Consider the following 23,708-nt stretch of genomic DNA (forward strand, 5'->3'; position numbering starts at 1 on the left):
TATTCAGTTAGGAGGGGGGGGGGGGAGAGGGAGGAGTCAGGAAGAAAGCATAAAGCTTCGCATGACCAGCAGAGCCCAATCGGTTCAGCAATTATAGATATCTAAATCTTCATCCGGAAAGACAGACAGATATCATTTTACTTTGTATTGTAGATGTATGTTTAAATTTAACCTCATTTTTTGTTGCATTTCTTCTATCTTTTCCAATTGTCTATTATAGTTAAACGCTAGAGATACAGGGATAAGGCAATGCACAAAAAAAACAATCTATTTAAAAATTTCTTTCTTTTGAAGTTTAGAAACCTGAAATTATTTGGGCGATAAAATTTATTTATTATGTCCCTCTCCCTCCCTTGTTTAACCCCGATATTAAGGGGTAATGAAATTCATTATGTTTGACCAGCAATCAATTCTGTTTCCCAATCAAGGCTGTCATTCTATATTGAGGCTACCTCTTAACTACGATAGATTCATAGATCACAGTTAACTTGAAGGAAAGGAAGGATTAAAAAAGCCACTTGTAATTTTGATAAATGTTTTTTTTTTACTTCAAAATTATACGTATTATTTAGTTTAACGGGTATTTTTATCTTAAGCCAACAAAATAATAAAAAATTATGGAGGCCTTATTAAAGATCCAAAAATATATCTTCCTAGACTATCCAAAAGATTTTTTTTTATTTTTGGTGTGCTTTTTACTCCAATGTTTTCAGAATAAAAAAAGGGAAATATCTAGGCCATGACAAAGGATTTGATTTAAGATTTAAATCTTTTGAAAAAATCTAAAGAAAATCTTAATATAAAGAATTATTAAAGGTTCTTAAAATTGCAATAATTGATTTTTAAAGTTATAAGATGAAAAATCAGAAAATAAATCAAAGCTTTATTTTTCAATGTTTTTTTTATAAGTTTTTATAATTGGATTATGTTTCTCTTTTTCAATTCCTATTTCCACTTCAAGCTAACTGTGACATAGACACGATAGATAGATAGTTGATGGACAGAGAAGGATCTGTCTTCTTACCTGTTTGTCTCTCTCTCTCTCTCTCTCTCCCCTCCTTTAATCTTTCCCTTTTATGACAACGGGCCGGTGGGTTGGGGGGGGGGTTGGGGGAGATGGAATATAGGAGAAGGAGGATTTACTATAAACATACAATCTAGAGAGAGAGAGAAAGAGAGAGAGAAAGAGAGAGAGAGAGAGAGAGATAGAGGGGGAGAGAGTGAGGGGAGTAAGGTTAAGAGGATGGTTATTTTTGTTTGAGAGACCGAGAAATTACTGTTTAGTTGGTTACATTTCTCTCAGAGGAAGACACATCTACATTGGGTCTTTCAGTAATAATAATATTGTGAGATAAATTAAACATGTTATAAAAGTTATTTAAAAATGATTGTTAAAAAGTTATTGATAACAAAAGAAGGCTTGTGATTTAAAAAAAAATAACAGAATTAAATAAAAATAAAAATGGTGACCCCTGGAGCCCTAAAATCACCCCTTGGTTTCATAAAATTTTTGCTGATAGTAAGTTTTTTATTCAATTTACTTAATTGATTAAATTAAAAATAATATTTTCGGCAAATTTGTTTTAAAAGTCACAATAAGTCTGTTTGTATTAACTTGTTATTGAATTACAACATTACTACAAAATTAATTTATAGCTTATTCATAAATAACAAGAATATTCAAATTGATATCTTATGTACATTCCAACGTTTTTATTTGGAAACTATTCTGAAATTTCTAAGAATTAAGATACAAATTAGTTTTTTTAGATCTAGCACTAATAACTAATGCATATAATCAATTGATTAAACAAGAGTCATTGTCAAATGCGTTACTAAAGTTGAAGTGTCATTAATAGGAACTTTTTATACATATTAGAATCTAAAGGTCAACGTTAATTGATGCTGAAATCCATTTTTTTTCTCATAAACTTTATGTGCTGCTAGTCACAAACGGCTTAACGAAAATGTAATATCTTCACAATATTACAAACTTCTTTAAAAATCAGCTGTTATAGTAAGACCAAATAATGTACGTACTTGAAGCGCCAAGCTAGAGATCACGTAAAAAGGTCTTTTTTACGCATTTTTAACATTCAAATTAAAACCTTGACAACTATTTGTAAAATATTTTGTCTAAAACAAAACTATGATGATAACATCCATAAGTAACCAAGCACAAAAAAATATGAATGGAAAAACGGACAACGTGAGTTGTAGGGCAGATGTTTAGTGACCATAAAGAAAGATGTTTTGTTTAGTACATAAATGATAATCACCAATTAATTAAGTTGTAAGCTGGATTCTCGTTAGCAATGGTAATCTTCACAAAAAAATATCAGAATTCTATCTCGTATGGCAGTCGATAAACCACATTTCCCTAAAAGTAAGGATTGACATACAAACAAAATGAATTATAGAGTAGCTTTGTTACTAAAATACTGGCACTATTCTAAATATTAAATATATTTAAAATAAAAGAATAATATTTTTACGTTGCTTACCTATATGTGTAAGGATGGATGCTGTGAGTATTGGTGCAAAAAATATGACGTAACAAAAAAAATTAGCCAATGAGAGGCCACTATAAATTTTACCATTGGTCAATAACGGCCTCTCATTGGCTAATTTTTTTTGTTACGTCATATTTTTTGCACCAATACTCACAGCATCGTAAGGATGATATAATATTTTTATTGGTCTATTCCCTCCACGGATTAGCCATTACAATCTCCAGCGTGAAAAATGATTTCCATCAAAAGTTTAGATTGGATAAGTTAGTAACCCCTCAGAGATTACAGGGATACAACAATGGAAAATAAGTTAATTTTTTCTTAATCTACTTTGTTGATACATTAAAGTAAAATAATAGAGGGGACATGAGCTATATGTATGTATATCTGCCCACAGAGTGGGGACCCTGTCCCGAACTTGTATGGATCTCTGAAATCAGCTAATAGCGTCGCAAAAATAAACACAGTAAAGTCCCTATAAAAGAACAAAATGAAATTTGCTAGCAGACAAAAAGGGTCTCTACTACTTTGGCGAGATAGTTGTCCGGATTCTACATTTATACTTTATGACGTCACACCTGACACTTTCCAGAGTTTCCTCAATTAGAGAATTTTACAAAAGTTATAATTATTACAACCTATAAAAAAAACAGGAATAAATGTTCTAATGCTCCAACTACCACCTATCCCTTTATCCCTGGCCTTCCTAACTATGAAAGTATAATATTGGAAAGGAGATAACTTTTGGAAAATCTGATTTTACGTCTAGAAGAAAGGGGGAGAAGGGATAGATTAGATTAAATTAGTTAGATTCGTGCCAATTTTATATAGATTTAGCGAAAACAAGGAAACATAAGTTTAATGTGGCGAAGTTTTAATAAGATACTGTGTTATCGGAGTAGTAGGTTCTTTTGTCTGTAGATTAAGATTTTGATAACTCCAGAAGAAATTATGTTCTCCATTTCAGAGCTGGATCTTTAAATCGTTTATTGGTGCGCTGTATCGGAGCGATCCAGTTCACCCCGGTGTGGCGCGGCAATGTCACTTGTTGAGTGCCATTGCCGCGCCAGTACCGCGCCACTGGACGCGCTGATTCGCCCATTCCATTTTGATTTAAAGATTGAAATATAATAATATCTAGGTGCGCCGAACTGGATTGCCCTGATTCAGCGCACCACCAAACGATTTAAAGATCCAGCTCAGGAAAGCTTTACATAGTCTCCGGGATGGTTTTAGACAATTTGTCTGCCTTTTCCTACCTTATCGAAAACAAAGCCTGAAGATGCTAGTCTGTAAATGAAGGTATAAATCAACTGAAAGTGAACTTACCTGTGCAGTTGGCACAGGCAGGGGCGTCCAAGCTTTTTTTTATTTGGGGGGGGGGATAAAATTTTGAAAATAAAAAAAAAAATTGGGGAGGGGGTAATCTTTATTTCATAGAAAAAAAAATTTTGCTTGGGGGGTGGGTAAAAATTGAAAATCTAAATTTTTTTTTTTTTTTTGGGGGGGGGGTAACCACCCCTTTACCCCCATCCCCCTTGGACGTCTATGGGTGTTTGTATGATTTGCTTAAATTTATCCCCGTTATAAAAACTTTTGATACTCGTATTGATTTGTGATTGGTTATTGCCATTATAGCAAAATCCAAACCGTTAAGCCAGAAATATTTATTTAAGAAGGGGTATTTTTTGTTTATCATCTTTGGGGATGTACATAAATTTATCGTCCATTGACTTATTTTTTTTAAATACCTTAATTAAATCATTAAAGTTTTATCACGCAAGAATATTTTTTCATTTAAAAAAAAACACTATTTATGCGTATTAAACGGTATATTTTATAACTTTAACAGTTAAAATTAATTTCGGCCTAAATTATTTACCTTTTAAGTTGAAATGTATCAAATCTAGAGTTGATTTGAAGTAAATTGAAGTAAGAAACAAGATGGCAAGAGAGAGATTGTTAAAAAAGAAATAGGAAATACAAGAATGACAACATCCATAAGTTAAAAGTCAAAGCAAAGAATTATATTTTGTTGCATTATCAAGAAATTCAAAGATTCTTCTCTAGGACTGAAAAAGATAAATCTTCAGAGAGAGAAAGGGGACAATGGGCTGTTTATTACACTATTCCCTAAAGTTTAATAATAACGTTTTCTTATTCGTTAGCTTATTAACTTTGGGGACTTTCAATGAATTTTGATTGGTTGTTTTATTAAGTTGCGTGTTCATACGTTTCAACCACAAATTGTAATCTACAGGAGGAGTAATATTGAGCATTAACATTTGGCATGTATAACAATTTATCGGCCATTGTCTTTCCCTTTAGATCCCTGTAAATTTTGAAAATAAAATATATTCCAATATAAACGTTGACTGAAAGACGGACAATGTGAGATATGGAGTAGATACTCAGCTATTATAGGAATCTTAACAAAGAAAAACAGATGTATATTTTATAAAACAGCCAAGAAAATCGAAAAGCCCAAATTGTGTTAAAATTGTGTCAAAAATGATCCATGTGACGTAATAAAATGAGGGAGATAAGAGGAGAAGTGGGAAAGAAAACCCATAAAAAGAGATGGATAATCCCTTAATTTTATTACGTCACATGGATTATTTTTGACACAATTTTAACACAATTTGGGATTTGTCAGAAAATTACATCACCAGACACGCAGACATTTGAAATTATAGAGTAGAATTACTACTAAAAGAGATATATTTAGAGAAAATAGAGAGAAATAGAGTAGAAGAGTGTGTTAAAAGGAAATCAATTTTGATTGTGAACTGGTGAGAATCAATTCAAGATTCAATTAAGGACACACACACACACACATACACAACCACACACACTAATAAACAAATACACACATACGCACAAAGAAACCATCTACACAGACCAGAACTAGAAACTAACACTCTTACACAGAAATATACACATTTAACGAATTTCAATGACATATTCACAACATATATAAAGTTTAAATATTTCCTGAAGAGTAAAGACTAATCGGTTCAGTGGTTACTGAGATCTTAGATGGACAGACAGACAGACAACGTTCTACTTTGTGTTATAGATAGGATGAAGAAAATAAAGATTACTGAAAAATAAATTTTAAAAGAATTAGTAAGCTAAAATTATATAAACAGAAAAATTAATGAAATTTATCATTATGAAGAATTTAAAAAAAAATATATTTAGTTTACAAATAAAGTATTCCTCCCATGTATTTAATAATGAGATTAAATAATCCTGCAATAAAGTACTAATTACGCCCTTGGGATTTTATGAGAGAGATAGAGAGAAGATAGAAATGTTCTTTCAATGCCAATACTAAAGTATGTCTATGAAATACCCATACGTATATGTATTTAATCTTTTAAACGGCTGGAGCTATCAATACCTTTTGGGGTAAATACACAAGACACTAGGAGCGCAGTCATTAGTAGTTTTAAAATACTTCTGGTATCGCCGTAAGTCTCTGCAATCCTATGCCCCAAATAGGGATACTTACAAGCTCAACACGAAACAATTGCCCAAAACTATCTGGGACTGATATAAAAGAGATCTTATGGGAAAAAAAAAGACAAACTAACTAAAAAATATCTGTGCTACTTACAAATTTTGTAAAAATCTTACAAAATGATTGAGTTGTTTTGAGAAAATACCCGGATAGAATTTACACACTCATACAACTTCAAACACAAAATAAATTAGGGTTCATTCTTTTCAGGGTAGAAATAAATAAAATCTGGAAAATAAAGAATTGCCCTATAAATTCAAAACTTTTTGAATTAATAAAGACTCCTGAAACGCTTTTTGAGTTGTAATAGTTATTTCTCGTATCGTATTATAAACGGCTTTCCGCGGATATAGAATGTACAATTATAAGATTAAAACTAGTTTTTTTAGCCCCGTGGTGCCGAAGGCACCGACTAAAAAAACTAGTTTTAATCTTATGATTGTACATTTCTATATTCGTAGAAAACTGGATATAATACGATGCTAGACATAGTTTTTTCGTATTCATGAGAACCGGTTCCTATCCACCGGATTCAAATGAATACGAGAAAAGATTTTAAAAGTGTATTTCTAATAACAATTTTTTTAATTACAGCACCTTTGCATTTTTCATCTGCAAAACAGAAAAATAGCTACTAACCTACCTTTTACATTGTCACCTATCATTTTAGCATTTAGATATCTTAAAAACAAGAGACTGATGGATACAAATAGACCAGTAGTAATATATTTTATGAACAAACCTTTAGGTAAATTATTCTGAATTCTTCGTAGAAAACTTTTAGTTGAATGCAACTATGCGGGGTCTATTAGAGGGTTGGGGGGACTTTAGGTTAGGAGGGTTAGGTAAGGTGATGACACTAATATATGGGCCACATTATATGCCTTTTAGTGCGAGATTTTACACAGACAACCACACACATAAATTCACACACAGACAAGCATACACATAAATATACACACAGATAGACACACAAATATAAACACACAGACAAGCATACACACAAATACACACACAGACAAGCATACACACAAGTACACACACAGACAAGCATACACACAAATATACACACAGACAAGCATACACATAAATACACACACAGACAAGCATACACAAAAATATACACACAGGCAAGCATACACACAAATACACACACAGACAAGCATACACACAAATACACACACAGACAAGCATACACACACAGACAAGCATACACACACAGACAAGCATACACACAAATACACACACAGATAGACACACAAATGCATATTTAGTTTACATTCACCTCTGCCGATTTTGTTTTGTTGCGTTGCATCTCTATATTCAATCTGTTTAAAGTACTCTTACTGACTGACTGAATTACTTTCTTTTCTTTCTGCATCTTATTTCTATGAACTTTTATTGAGTGTTTAGTTTAGACTCTTTGTTTCGTTTTGACAAATAAATTTAAGACATTTACAATTTGTAAAAAGAGTAAAAAATAAATACGCTCTTGCAAAAGTAAAAAAAAACACAACAATGAATTATAGCATTTTAGCCTTAGATCGAATGTCGAAGATATATAAATGTAAATAAATTGACAACCATGGGGAATTTTTAAATAGATAAATGAAGATAAACAGAAGATATTTATATCTCAAATCTAATAAAGAGAATCAGGGAATAAATTATTCTCATTTTTAATACAGCTCAAAATAGATAGATACAAAAAAGATATCATTAACATATATTCACATTATTTTATGTAACTATGGTTTGAAAGTTTCTAACCAGAACAAGAATTTTGTTTACTTTTTCTTGTTATTTCAAATCTGCCCAAGCTAGTATAAACTGAAAGCCGTTCACGATTATTTAATTGAGGATAATACAAACCTCATATTATAGTTATATAGTTTTTTTTATCGCATCATAACATTGACAGCTTTCCGTGGATATTAAAATACTAAAGTATGATTAAAACTAATTTTTGTGATTTTCATTTTAATATTCGTAGAAAATTGCCTGTAATGAAAGGCTAAACATCATTTTTCACTATGGTTAAATACCAGTTCAAAGCCATACAGGAAAGCTGATTATATAGTAGATACGCTAGTAAACTAGCAATTATCCTAAAAGGTTGTATAGAATCTGTATAATTAAGTTTACTGGTCTATTAACCAGAATGATATTGTATTGCAATTCTATTAGATAAAGTGATATTAGCTTGTTTCAACAAAATCATACCACAACAAAATATACACACATAAAAACAAGGTCAATTATTTACATTAGTGCAACAGCAAAAAAATAACAAGAAAAAAATTGTTTACAGTTTAGAGTAAGAAGTGATATTTTATTATTAAATGGAAGTTGATATAGTTTAGAAATATGAATAATATTTATAATTATTAGCGGATGTGCCCTCAAGCGTCTAGGGACTCTGTCTTGAAAGGGGTAAAAAAGGACAGATAAATAGCCTAAAACCATCCCGGGATCTATGTGAAGCTTACCTAAGTAGGAAAACATAATCATGTCTGTACATATCGAAATTTTAAGCTACAGACAAAAAAGCTTACTACTTTGTATAATAGGACTAATAACTTAGCCCTTAGCCTCAAGAAAATAGCTCAAAATTACCTCAGGACCAGTAGATAAATTCCCTGAAGAGTAGAGCCAATTCGGTTCAGGGGATACCGAGATCTTAAGCTTCAGATAGAACTTGTAATAACTTAATTTATTTTGTATTTCAGGGGTTGTTAGTATCAATAGTTGGACTCTCATATTTTGGAAATGAGGGCGGAAGATTATATTTTGGACTACAGGTAAATATATTGATCCAGAAAAGGATAATTCTTAAAACAAATTTCGATATAGTTGAAAGCCCTTAGTATGCTATATGTACATGATTTTTTGAGTAAGGCTGATAGCCGGTCCTTCTTCCAGCGGATATTTATCGGCTTCGAAGCTACACAAATCTGTTAAAATTGAAAATCTAAATAAAATACTACATCAAATTAAACTGAATATTTCCCTACATATTTTTCCAAACTCTCTGATTACGTAACCTAATTATATAACCCTAGTTTGAAAACTGAAAAATTAATGAAGATTAAATTCCATTTTAATATTTTCACACCTCACCAAACTGCCAAACTTTGATAATTTTACATTTTTTTCTTCCCATTAGATTCAGGGAATAGTAAATTGAACATAAACTCTTAAAAATGTAAATGTAAAATTTGTGTAAAAGTGAAAAGCAAACCTTTTTAAAAGGCCTTTAAGCTGAACAAATCCATTTTATTTAAAATGCATTAGACAAAAAAGATTTTACTTGTCGTAAGTGTGTGTATCTTTTATTAATTTAAAAGAGGATGGATATTTGCTTGGAGTATAGAATAATCAAATATACCTTTCCTTGAGCTAACCCCTCTATCAAATCCCTGTGAACGCCTCAAGCGTGATTTAAATAGCATGAAAAATAATGTATTACCATTCAGTGATCTTTAGGGATAAGACAATGGACAATAAATAATAAATTCATATACATACTCCATATTAATAAAAAAGATATCCCCTTATTGGTTGAAAAGTTTAAACACTGCAAGTTTGGAAGTTGGGAAAATTCATATAAAGTACCCAAAGTTTTTGACTTAATGAATAAGATAAAGTGGTTATAAAACTTTGGGTACCAGTGTAATTTCTATTCCAATCCCCTCCCTCCCTCATAAACATTAAATAAACCAACGCTCAAGATTCTAACTAAAATTTTTCTCCATTAATCTTTCCCAACATGCCTGAATTTTTCCTATCCTAATTTAATCCTACCCAAGCGAGGTGAACTAAATCCCAAGTTTTTGACAAGTTAGATCCAAATCCTGTATTAACAAAATATTAAACAACATTATTTCCTCAAAACTTTACTTTAAAGTTTGAATATCTTTTTCAATCTCAGCTGGAAGATTTTTGTCTAGTTTTTTTTCAGGGAGAGAGGAGACATAGGAATGAAAATTCCAGTATGGTTTCAAACCGATTAATATCCGCTGGATTAGAGCCGGTTTTCAGCCATACTGAAAAATCATAAATAGAATTGTATTACAGACTATTTTCTACAACAACACTGGTTTTAATCTTATAATTTTTCATTTTAATATCTGCGGAAAGCTGGCTAAAATACGCATAATAAATAACTTTTCTCATTTAAAAACACGATTTCTCAATGGTTGTCTAAAAAACTTTTATATTTAATGGAGTTCCTTAGAAATTTTAATTTAAAGTTTTTACAATGTAATGGAAAATTTGTAAAATTAATTGGGTTCATAAAACTTGGTGAGATAGCAATTTATAACATTTTTGCAATGACAAATCATTGTTTCATGACTTTGAAAAATTAAATATAAAAATAATATTTTATTTTCTACAAAAACTTGTAACTGCACATTTTACATGAACAAGTAGAGAAAGAGTATTTCATTTTTGAAGATTAATAAGGGATAACACAATTAAAAATAAATTGATGTACATCCCCACAAACAACCCCTTCTGTTGATTGAATTATTGCTTGAAAGTTTTGGTCACGACTAGTTTGAACCCACTAATCAAGATTCACTAATAGTACCCAACCTTTTTTGTACCTTTTGTACCAAACCTTTTTTGAGCCATCAAAAGGGTGAGCATATTTTAAAAACTTGGGTCAATTTTAGTTTATAGTCCAATGTCGTCACCCTTCCTCCCTGCCTTTCCTCTTTGACAAGTGCTCTATAGTAAACTTATCAAGATATTAACCAACCGATGGACAAAGACATCAAAACTATTTAGTTTCCTACTCTTTTCTATTTGTTCAAGGATTTAATTTTTGCCATGTAATTTGTATTTTCTGAAAATTGCTGAAATATGATTTTCTAGGATTAACTTTTGCAATATTTTCATAACAGAATTTTTTTTCTACTTCATTCCTTTACTTGGCAAAATTTAATTCAGTTGGGCAATAGAGTTCTTAAAAGTTAGCTCTCTTAAAAGAACCTATTTTTTTACATTTCGTAACAATCCTTTTATTTAAAGTAATAAGGTTTTTCTCTTCAGAACTTTAAGATCTTAAGTCTAAATCAATTGAGTTTTCTTTTAAAGATATGTAAGCTTTACATAGGTCCTGTGATGGTTTAAGGTTCTTTCTTTTTTCAGATGGTTTTAAAATATTGTCCTGCCCTTTGAATACAGAGCCACTGGATGCAACGGGCGTAGACGCTAGTTTTATATAAAACCTATTTCTATTATATTCTTCCCTTGTGTGCTTTAAAATAGATTTTCGATTCTAAAATCAGATTTTGGATAGAAACAATGATTTATGGACTTTTCTCTGCACACACACACGCTAACTTAATAGGATTAAAAGAAATTGCTTTTTTTAAATGTTGGAAGCTTATTATTTTATTTATCTTAAACTAGCAGCTACGCCACTAGAGGCCTCTAGAGGCACTTCAGGATGGTGGAGAAAGGCAACCCCCCATTTTCAATTAAAGTTTTAAAAAGACAAAATCAAAACGTCCCCCCCAAAAAATGTCCTAAAACCACCACAGGAACATAGGTATATTCAGTTCAGTTACTGTGATCTTGAGCTTCACATGGACAGACATCGTTCCACTTTGTATTATAGATGTATTTTCCCTACAAATTAATTAGGATAAAATAAATAATAAAAGAAATAAAATAGTTAATAGTTATTTCTCGCATCGTATTATAAACGGCTTTCTGCGGATCATAAGATTAAAACCAGTTTTTAAGCCCGTGCCTTCGGCACCTCGGGGCTAAAAAACTGGTTTAATCTTAAAATTGTACATTTTTATATTCGTAGAAAGCTGGATATAATACGATGCTAGACATAGTTTTTTCGTATGGATGAGAACCGGTTCCTATCCACCGGATTCGAATGAATACGGAGAAAAGCCTTTCTTATTATTATTTCTCCAGTAGGGAAGGACATTGGGTTGTCAATTGTACTAGTTTCTAAAGTTTTATAAAAAGTTCTCTTTACTCAATTTTCGTCCACTGTCTTATCCCCTATCTTGTTTTCCCTAAGACCTGTTACCCATGTTCCCTCCGACGACACCAAAAGTGCATAACCGACCGACTGACAAATACAGGCGAGATTTAGATAAGTTTCGCTTATAAATAATGTTTTTTTTATAATTTTATTTTTTAGGATTACCTTGGAGTTGGAGTGACTGTTGGTTTCTGCTTGATAATCCCTTTTCTATTAGTTTCTTATGCTTTTAATGGAAGCATATTTGTTTTGGTAAGTGTTTAAGTAATACTGAAGTATATAAGCTACTATATAATTTACCTTTTTAATAAGTATATACCCTTTGTTTAACTTTGTAGCATAACTTTGTAGTTTGTCTGATTTCTTTCTATTAGTTTCTTATGCTTTTAATGGAAGCATATTTGTTTTGGTAAGTGTTTTAGTATGTAGGAGTGTATATGCTACTCTATTATTCATATTGATAATAATTTAAATACCCTTTATTAAACTTGTATTATAGCACATCCAAAATTCGCCTCCGTTTGTCTGATTTCATTTTAGCTTCATACGCTAATAATGACAGCATATTTGTTTAAGTATTTCAGTATCTTGAAGTGACTAAGTTACTCTATAATTTACCTTATTATTAAATTTTCTATTATAACATCTCCATAATTTGCCTAAACTTGTCTCATATCAATTTCTATTAATTTTTCATTCCTTTAATGGTAACATATTTCTTTACTTTATGAAATTTTTTCTTTTATTTGTTGAATATTTCAATTTTATCCTGTAAAGCCTTTATTTTTCTTTTTAGTCTAATTCCTTCAAGAAATTCATTAAATATTTCGCACAAACATTACATAATTCAAATCAATATCTCTGACTGAGAAAAAATAAATTACTAGGATGAAAATTGTAATTCAAATTGTCTTCCTGTATTTTACAAATATGGAATAAAACAATTTAAATGAAATATTATTTCATTTAAAGTAGAAATGAATTACACTTATTCGGTGTAGTCAAAAGATAAATGTTCTATCATAACATTTATTTTATTAACAATTTCTTAAATAGAACAAGATGAATTATATATATATACTAGCGGCTTCGCCCCTAGCCTCTAGGGGCTTTGCCCCAAGAGATGACAACAAAAAAAATTCAAAAAAAAAATAAGAAGAATAAAGAAATCTTCTACAAAAGAAATTTTCTACAAAAGAAATCTTCTACAAAAGAATTCTTCTACAAAAGAATATTTCTACAAAAGAATTCTTCTACAAAAAAAAAAAAAAAAAAAAAATGGGGGGGATTTTTTTGTTTTTGGGGGGGTTGGGGGTGTCCCACCCCCCAAGAAAATAGCTTAAAACCACCACAGGACCAATAGGTATATACCCTCAAGAGTAGAATCCGATCGGTTCAGTGGTTACCGAGATCCTAAGGGACTGACGGACAGACAGACGGACGGACAGACATCGTTCTACTTTGTATTATAGATGTATATTTTAACGCAGCAATTAAAATCAAAATACAATTTAGATGAAAAAAGTATTTTTTATAGTATTCATATATACAGAAGGTTTGAAAATGTGAAATTAAAAATTGCTCCTATATCTGTCTATTTGTGAATAAGGGGGAGACGGACGGACAGACAGACATACTCTTTATGCTGCGTTACTAGTAAGCAAGACAATGCAATAAAATTATGCTATGGAATAAATTTACAATAAAAAATAAAAAGATTACAAGGGAAAATACCTTTAACCAAAAGTGAACCATAAAGAAAATCTTTGAAAAAATATCTTAGATTTTTAAGGTTAGGTTTAGTTTAGGAAAGGTGCAGATAGGGGAGTCTTAGAGGACTAGAAAATTAAATAGATAGGAGAGGTAAAGGGTTTTGTGTTGATTTGGGGGATTCTATTTAATATTTTGTATTGTTTCTTTTATTTCTTATGTAATCCATTCACTAGTATTTTATTTAAGCGAAGCTTTATAGAATATTATTTGTTCCGACTGTCTATGTCAGATAGCCCTGAAATCTTAAGATTGTCCTAAATTTGTTAATGTTTGTATGTTCGTTTGGATTGTTTAGCTCCATTTTTATGGATATAGTCATCCTTGTTCCAAGAATAAATTTGCCAAGGTTTTAAGTTGAAACATAGTTGACCTGCAAACCAGCTGTTAAGTAACTACTTCTGCTATGTTGGACGTGCTAGGTAAAATACGTATGGTAGCACAGAGAAAAGCTAGATATTGTATTTATCACCGGATAAATGTCATAAAAAAGAGATTTTCTACATTTTTATTCAAATTTATTTTATTCTTTCTGCGATTGGCATCAATGAATTATTTACTTCTTGATATCTAAAAAGGATCAATCGTCAATCGCCTAAAAAATTCTCGTGTAGCCTTCCAACCAAACTGTACCTAAACCTTGCAATGCATACTTATGATATTTAATACAATTGAAATGTCTAAATCCTTATTGGAAAATGGCTTCATCTCTTAGTTATGTACATTGTTCTTACTACAATCTTGCATTGTAATTTTTTTTTCATAGCGAAGTTACTCTATGTCTCACTTTGTCTGTCATGTCCGTTCGTCCATCGTAAATGTGATTTTCGTTACCACTTATTAAATAGTATGGTCAATTGGTCTGTGAGTTATGCTCCAAAAGTAATTATGTTCATAAGGTTTATGTTAGCTATCATATTCTTCTGTTTGTCATCCTTGTTTTTATTTTTAAACGTTATTACCTTAGCTAATAATTCTTCTCTGCGTAATAGGAAAAGTAACATCCAACAAACTACCATTCCTTTTATTGCAAGATCTTTGTCAGATGTTCTTACAATACAATGTTGTATGTGCCAAGGCATTCATTTACTCTACTAATGATGTCATGTGCCAGACATAGCAGCAGTGGGAAAAATGTTTAAATTATAGTAAGCCTTAAAAATCATCTTTTTTGGTCTTGAAACATTAGCGCGAAGAAAGATTTGTCAGGAGGTGTGACTCTTGAGTGGGTTAAAACGGAGACAGTCCTTATCAATTAGAATTCTGTGGGGGGTATAATTATCTAATATGCATCGCTACTTTTGAAATTAATCATTCTTGTTATATCGCAATTCTTGTAATAAGTAAATTGCACGCAAGCCCAGCTATTTTATTGTTTCCACTGCCAAATAAATTTATTTTAATTCCGGAAACTTTCATTTTCTTGCAAAATATTGCATTTAATAAATTGATAATAATTCATGAGAGTTAAATTAAGCGATAAATTAATGTTCCATATACATGGCGATTAAAAGATGAAATAAGGGCTCAACAGCCGCAGTCGCTTTCAGACGCGATTCTATCGTTTTGGCCTATCTTTAAACCTGACACATAGCTGTCAAATCGTATCTCGTTCCAGTGTAGCCACTTTTGAGCAACAGAAGAATTAAAGCCAAACTTTTAGCCGTCTTGTTTTCTTTTTTTCAATTTGGATAAATTTCTACTGTATTATTCGATGAACTTTGAAAATAGAATATGATGATTATATACGTTAAGAATTGTGATGAAGGTGGAAGATGCTTTTGATATTTTACCTTGTGTTTCAAGGAATCAATATTCCAAAAATCAGATGAATAGGATAACTATACCATACAAAAAATGTAAAAAGCTTCTCTTCCAATAATTATAGTAAAAATTCGCGTTGAGTTACTTTCTATATTTGTGTCCAATTTAACATTTGTATAATATCTTCAAATAAAAAAAAATAAAGCATAACATTGGATTTCTTTTTTCCCGAAATACTTCCATTGTTCTAAAGATGTCTATTTTAATATCAAGAATATTGTATTGTGCATTTAATGATTAAATTAATACAATTACAGTTCATTATTACTTCAATATATGCATTTTAATTATATTCATTAACATATAATTTAATTAATTACATTCATACATTCAATATTTTTTAAAGAAGCAGCTTATAGTGCCTAATAAATAATGAGTCATACAATACAAATGACCAATGACAGACCAGTATAAATTTTAATTGACCATGGTAATATGTATATTGGCCTATCATTGGTAATTTGTATTGTATGATGTCATTTTAAAATGTATACTGGCCTATCATTGGTCATTTGTATTGTATGACGTCATTTTTTATTAAGCACTAAAAGCTTCTTCTTTTAAACATGCAAATGGTGATCTATAAAGTTTATCTTTCCTCACTCCATACATCCGTTTGCATGTAACGCTTTGTTTGACTTTGATTATGTTATCAAAAAGATAATGTATATAAAAATCTAGAAATTGAAAAAAAGGGAAAATTTAAAAACTTAAATGAAATCCCGATTTCAAATTATTTTATTTATTATAAAAAAACCTTGCTGATAATATTAATTTATCCTATTTAATACTGTTGTAATAAGGTTTTTTTTGTATATAACTTGATAATACTATAACTACACTATACTATATTATAGAAACATTGAATAGGTTCTGGATGGTTTAAGGCGATAACTCACGGTTTGTTTTTTATTAAATGAATAAGTTAGGGTTTTCCCGCTATTCTTTTGAAATTCCTTATACATTAGTATACTTAGCCCCTAGATGCTAGGAGCGCTTCCCCTAGTAATGCAGTACTTTTGATAATTATAAGGAATATAAAGCCCTAAATATCGTTGATAGGTAATTTGTTATTATATCAAAGTTTTAATTTGTGTAATACTGTATAATTTCCGTATAATTTATAGATTTTCCCCAATTCTTGATTTCCTTATTTTCAATGCAGTAAACAGCAGGATGGAACGAATTTTATTAGTTTTATGAACAAATTATATAATTCGCCCCTGTCCCTTCAGGTACTTGTTGTATAGGAGAGAGATGGGGGTTAGACCCGTAGGGGGACTAAGAGTCTTAAAAATTTTTGACGTCAAAAAATTTGCGAGATTAGAGGAGAAGTGGGAAAGAAAACCCCTAAAAAGAGATGGATAATCCTTCATTTTTATGATGTCACATGGCTGTTTTTTTGAGACACTTTGTCCCCCTACGGACCTTTGGCGGTTTATTACCATGGTAACCAAATTTTTATCATAACGTTTTTTTATTCGTTAACAAAGTTGGAGACCTTATTGAATTTTTAATTGGTTGGTTCATTAAGTTGAATGTTTAAACGTTTCAACCTTTAATTGTCATCTATAGAAGGGGTAATTTTGTAAATTATCATTGGGGATGTACATCAATTCATAAGCCATTGTCTTATCCCTTTAGATCCTTTTATGCAAGTAGAGGAGCACATATTTTTCTCTGAGAAACAAGGGAAAACAATTTTATCAAATGCTATTTAAAAGTCAAAGTGACACTTATTTGACAAGAAAACATATGTCATCCTTAAGAAACGAGAATTTTATTAGAAGAAAAGCTTCGTAAATAGTCACATCTTCAAACATGGAATCATTATTACTTGAATCTTACCCCGGATAATCATGTACTCCAATAAAGTGAAACGTGTAGCCATCTTAAATTACGATTCACACCATCTAACCAAAAAATGAAGTCCATATTAGCAACCTATAACTTTTCCCCTTTCATAATTTCCACAAATTTTATATATACATTTCTTTAAAATTGTCTATTAGTACTAAGCCTTCCTAAAAATTGTTGGAAAATTAGTCTAGCCATTTACGAGATCTTATTATAATCACTTCCACATTTACACACACACCTTAATACTTTATTAAAAATAATGAAATTTCGATGCAACCTAGCTGCTATCCCTTTTATTTCTCGTGTGTCTTGTAAAGAATTGCCTTAGTCTGTTCTTTATGCCTTTTATTAGTTTGCTGTCAGTCCAGAGAATATATTACTACACCACTCTACAAAACTTGGACGCTAGGCAGATTGGAAAATACCCAATTTTGCAGCACAAATTGACCAATTATAATACCCCCTCTTAATCAAAATTTAGAAAGTTTTGAAAAGCCCCGTTTGTTTAGCTACCCGCAAGGGTTAGTGTTTAATGGTTCATTAAGAAAATTATAGGCTTGTTTTGTCGGTGCCTTTTAGTAGATTAACATGTAACAAAATTAAGTTTAATTAAATAAAAGTTTAAACTTTTTAAATTAATTTTTGTATTAACCAACCGCCAATTGATATTATACAGTTTTATATTATTCTTATCATATCATATTTATCGATTTGTATTTTTGTCATATTTATATAGGACAACTTATTTAAAAGTTGTAATAAATTTGTGGACATTATTGGATACATTAAGCTGACCAATACAAACTCACCATGTTAAACTTGGGCACTATTGTTTTATCGACATAAGACAATTGCCATTAATTAAGTTCTATGGTAATTATAGGTTTTAAGTAATTTTTAATGTGTAATAACTCAAACAAGAATATCAGGCATATAAATATTAAGGCAATGAATGAGCCTTTAATTAAACTACAAATACAAAAAGATGAAATAAACCATTGTAATTGTATGTCAACCCAATGATTCCTGGTACAACAGGGTAGGTAAAGAGTTGATGCAGCCAGCCCCCTGGCCAAACCAAATATTTCCAGTTAGTTTGGCGCCAATTTCATGCTTGTTGAACATTATTAGGAGAGCTATTTACATTCACATCTCAGGGATAACAAGTATAATTATTGGATGCTATCACACAAATACCCCCTCCCCTCCTTATTTTTAAATAAAGATGGTTGCTTTTAGTTATATTTGTTTGTTTACTCTTGGGGTTTCATCTCTTTATACAGCGGTGATTATTATCCCAATACACCCAAATAAAGAAAAGCTTAACTTAATTAGTCTAGCAGTTTGTGAGATCAAAATAAAACCTCACATAGGGAGGATGGCTGATAGGGGGTTCTACTAACCAGACATGCCTTGTAAAAAATAGCCTAAGGATTATTTTTCTTAATTTTGTTATCTATTTATCCTCAAAATAGATACTTTGTGTTGGTTTAAGTTGATTTATAGCATTGAATCTAAATTCTACACACATAAATTTACTCTACAAATATATATAAACATTAAGAAATGAAGGTTGCTAAGTTTATTTTTAATAGTAAGGAATATAGGTGGCTGAGTTGATTTATCCTTTATAGTATACGTATCTTAATTCTACTCAAAAAAATCATTCTATATTAAGCAATAAAGATCAGGAATAAGGTATAACCAACAAGCGAAATAAATCTAAAATAATATTTGGGGGGCAAATGAAAAGGTCGTCAATTCTACTATGTGGTTCCTCAACGACAGCTGAAAACACATATAGGTTTTGTATTTTTTAAATTAAATTACATTGCTGGTATAAGCTGAATAAAGATTTTGGATTACTAAGGTAATAAGGGTAAAGAGAGTAAAGTTTGAAGACAATCATTTGACGGCAACAAATATTCTCATGATAGCTTTACAGGCTTGATGACATTTTACAGAGTAGCTTCACTACAAAAGGTCTCTAAAAGTATGTTTCTTTATTATTTGTATTAAAATGTATAGGCTAGAGTATATCTTGGTTTGGAAATCTTAATTCCTTTAAAACATATACACCTTTGTTTGAATACTTACTATATTAGGTTTCATTTCTCTTTCATCTCAAGATTACAATTCCTCACATTTCTAGATAATAAGGTTTAAGCTAGAAAATGGATTGAATTTTTTTTTATTACAGTTACAAATTAATTTTAAATATATTGAAAACATTGCATATCTTTTCCAATTTAATGTTATAAACCTATTTCTTAAATTGGATTTTTAAAAAAATATAAATTGCATGCCTTACTGGAGACCTTACACACAGAAATATACCCTACTCTCATTTAACATCTTATATAAATAGAATATAACTTGTTATAATATGGAAAGTTTTTGGCTGAGTGAAGTAACTTTTGTTATTAGACAGGTCTCTTACTAGTTACAACTATAGCTAGAAAAAGAGACATATATTCTAAAAATTATAGAAAAACGTAAATATTTATTAAATATTGAATTATTGTATTTAGTGCAGTAAAGTCAACTTAATTGTATTGCAAAAGTTTGATGAAAGAATCATTTCTCAATGGCTCATGATTGGTTGACCTTTAAGAAATAGAAAATTTCCAACCAATTATAAAGTATTGTAGTTAAAGAAAGCCAAGGGGAAAGTTTGAGACTTAAAAAGACAAAAATGAGATTATAGGATAAAATTTGATTGTTTTTTTTATATTAAGAAATCTTACTTTGAATGATGTTAAGACAGAATTTCCAATAAGTTTTGTTCATCGCAAAAGAAAAGTAATAAAAATCATTTTGTCTTCAGCTTCTTTGATTTATACTTTCCTTATCCCAATCTCTGGCTTCAGCCAGTACAATAGATTTCCAATAAGTAAGCTTGTTATTGACCTGATAAGACTATAAAAGAGGATATACAACAACAGTCTGGCAGCCATTTTATTACAATATTACTGCCAACAATATTTTCTTCCACTTTTTATTTAAAAAAATTTTTTTTTTTGGAGAAAATTAAAACATATTTTAATATTAATCTAATTCACCCAAGCCCCTCCCCACACTTCCTCCACTTCAAACAAAAACTACAGATTACCAAAGGCAGAATTTCTTTTATGTATATGAATTACAGTCAAATTGAACTTTCAAAAGGAAAATGTTAAAATATTAGATGAAAAACAATCTAAAATTTGATAAGAAAGATGGACATTTAGATTTTATCATGCAATTTCATGTTGAAAAATATTACTTTTTCTGTCCTATGTATGGAGTATGTTTTTTTCTATTTTAAAATACTAGAGTTATAATTATCACGCTATTGGCTAGGTTTATTCAATGTTTTATTTACTTTCTTTTGGTTATCTGAATTCTGACTATTAACCCTATTCTTCCATTATCTTCTCCCTGACGATTTCTTTCTTTAAACTATTTTAGGATCTTAATATATTTTATTTCAAATTATCGTCCTGAAAGGGTTAAAATGTTCAGTTAACTGTTAGATTTTAGTTCAATATCTGACCACATTACACACGTATCGCTAGTATCAAATTATTTTAAAACTAAGATTTCTTTTATTTACTATATTATTGACTAGCAGCTACGCCCCTAGAGGCCTCTAGGGGCACTTGAGGGGGAGAGAGTCGAATTTAATAATTCAAATTTTTATTCATATTTTAAAAGAAGAAGTAAAAAAAAAATTTGGGGGGGGGGCGAAAAAAATTTTCATTTTTAATTTTAGTTAAAAAAAATTTAAAAAAATTTTTTTTGGGGGGGGGAGATTTTTTTATTTTGGGGGGGGGTTGGGGGTGTCCCATCCCCCAAGAAAATAGTTATAAACCTTCTCGGGACCTATGAGAAGCTACCCTGTTAAGGAGAACCCAATCGGTTCAGCGGTTAGCGAGATCCTTTGGTACAAACATACAAACATCCTGTTACTTTATTATAAGGATTTAAATTTTCTGTTTTATGGATAGAAATTTAATACTTCAATATAATTCAAATAGCAACATGAAATAAAAAAATGAATTTATTCTTCATACAGTAAAATAATAGGTCTTATTGTTCTGGTCAATGAGAATTTATTACGGATTATTGGAGCACTAAGAGTTTTAAACATCTATCGCTTGGAAAATTTGAGCTCATATATAGACATTTATTTCCTATATAGATCTGTCATGGACCTTGATGCAATAAAGCAGGCTGTTATGTAAATTTTAGAAATTGAAAGATTTCATTAAATAAAAGTTCCCGCAAATATAAGTATTAAATAAAAGTTTGAAAATTAGAGCACCAATCTTTATATAGGTACTTTTTTAGGTTGTTAAAGTCAGAATAATCATTTTGTAAAATCCTTCTTCTAAAGAATTACAAAATTTAGATTTTACTAAATGTTTTTAATTTCTTCCAGAATTTATTGAAAATCATTTATTTTCAGGAAAGCCTGGTGAGCATAACAGGAGCTGGTGCCTTTTGTGCAGTTGGTCTTGTTACATACAACTCTTACTCACATCCAGAACTTGGCTCTCCAGCCGGGAAAGCCCTGGCAGGCCTCTGCTTTTCCACAGCTGGAGTGCTTTTGCTAAATCTCCTCCTTGTTTGCTATACAATGAGAAAATAGTGAAAGAATGCAGATTAAACATTTTATTTTCAACAAACTACTTTTAATTGTTCTTAAAAGTGATTTTTCGCCATAACGTATAAAGATACGCGGCATCGATAAAGTCGCGCCAAAACTAAAAAAATTACGCGGCATCAGTGCACTAAAATTCAACACAGCAACCATGACAAAATGTGATAATAATTTCAAAAGTTGGTTGCCTAAACAATTATTTTCCAAAGAAATGAATGTTTTTTATCACCAAAGTGTTTGCATTAAATATGCAAAAAGAAAGTTTTAGAAGAAAAGTTTATAAATGCCAATAAATATTTGTATAGCATTGTGATACTATCAACTTTGTTTATGTAGGGAAAAATTCCAATAGATAGATATTCTATAATTTTATAGTTCAAATGATTTTATTTAACTTTTTTTTGTATAAATAAAAAAATGTTTAGTATTTGGATATGATTATCTTTTTTCTGTTATACAAATAAATATTTAAAATTTTTTTTACAATCCCATGCTATTGTTGAAAATAGTTATAATTAGAATAGAAAAATTATTTTATTTTTTATTTTTAGCACTTCTATTAAACTTTAAGTGTCATTAGGTGTAAAAAATCCTGAAGACTATTGAATTATAATTTTCAAGTGTGCACTTCAAACTCAAGTGTTAGAACAAAACTTTGGAAAGTAAAAACATGTTGTTCTATAAATATAATATATATGAAACAGTGGATTATTTTGGATCTACAGTCTATTTATGCGGTTAATCTGCTAAATTATTATATAGGTTTAGTAAAACCAATTGTATTCTAACTTTCGAGAAGACGATTAAAGTCCCTCAACAGATTATGACTTCATACGATAGAATAGCCAATGAGAGGCCAGTATTAAACACTGTAATTGACCAATGGTAAAATTTATTATGGCCTCTCATTGGTTATTTTATCGTATGACGTCATAATCTGTTGAGGGACTTTAATCATCTTCAACTTTCAATTAAACTTATTGGCATAATATTGAAGCTTTTTATAGTTACTTATCATACTGGTCTACCATTGGTCATTTTTTTGATGCGCTAACTTTGCCGCCAATATAAGGCCCGAAGGCGGCCGGCAATTGCCTCCGTCAACACTAAATCATAGTTAGAGCCGGCCATTGTGGTTCTATAGGTACCTTCAGATTTTTTGTAGCCCCACTGGGAGGCCTACAGGGGCTAATACGCCAGGCCTCTTAAAAATTTTTTTGACGTGCTCTAACTTTTCCGTCATTAGGGGGAAAATGTTGGGTCATGATTTTTTGTGATCCACCCGAGCCATAATTTCAGGGTTTAAAAGGATTTTTGATTATCTTGAAAAACCTGCGCGTTATTAACGATAAAAAAATCAACGTCTATTTTTACAAATTTGTCACCTGGGAGGTTCAGAAAACCTAATTTTCAACTTTGCGGCCTGCCATTTGTAAATTAGTCTGTGTAGTGGCCTATCATTGGTCATTTGTATTGTATGACGCAATTTTTTTTATAGGTACTATAAAGAGCTTCAATAATGTTACATGTAATATACAAGCAAAAGTTAGGAAT

General features: G+C 30.5%; 1 protein-coding gene across 1 annotated transcript; it reads left to right on the top strand.

Moving 5' to 3' along the window:
• The first annotated feature begins 1,282 nt into the window (after positions 1–1,282).
• On the top strand, positions 1,283–23,166 carry LOC145314137 (uncharacterized). Its single transcript, XM_080153935.1, has 4 exons — positions 1,283–1,519; positions 8,769–8,840; positions 12,215–12,307; positions 21,960–23,166. The coding sequence occupies exons 1-4, from the start codon at positions 1,463–1,465 to the stop codon at positions 22,140–22,142; spliced, it is 405 nt and encodes a 134-aa protein (XP_080010061.1). The 5' UTR covers positions 1,283–1,462; the 3' UTR covers positions 22,143–23,166.
• The last annotated feature ends 542 nt before the right edge of the window (positions 23,167–23,708 follow it).

The sequence above is a fragment of the Acartia tonsa genome, chromosome 3 (assembly GCF_053477335.1).
Source record: "Acartia tonsa isolate MP-2025a chromosome 3, ASM5347733v1, whole genome shotgun sequence".
Taxonomy (NCBI): domain Eukaryota; kingdom Metazoa; phylum Arthropoda; class Copepoda; order Calanoida; family Acartiidae; genus Acartia; species Acartia tonsa.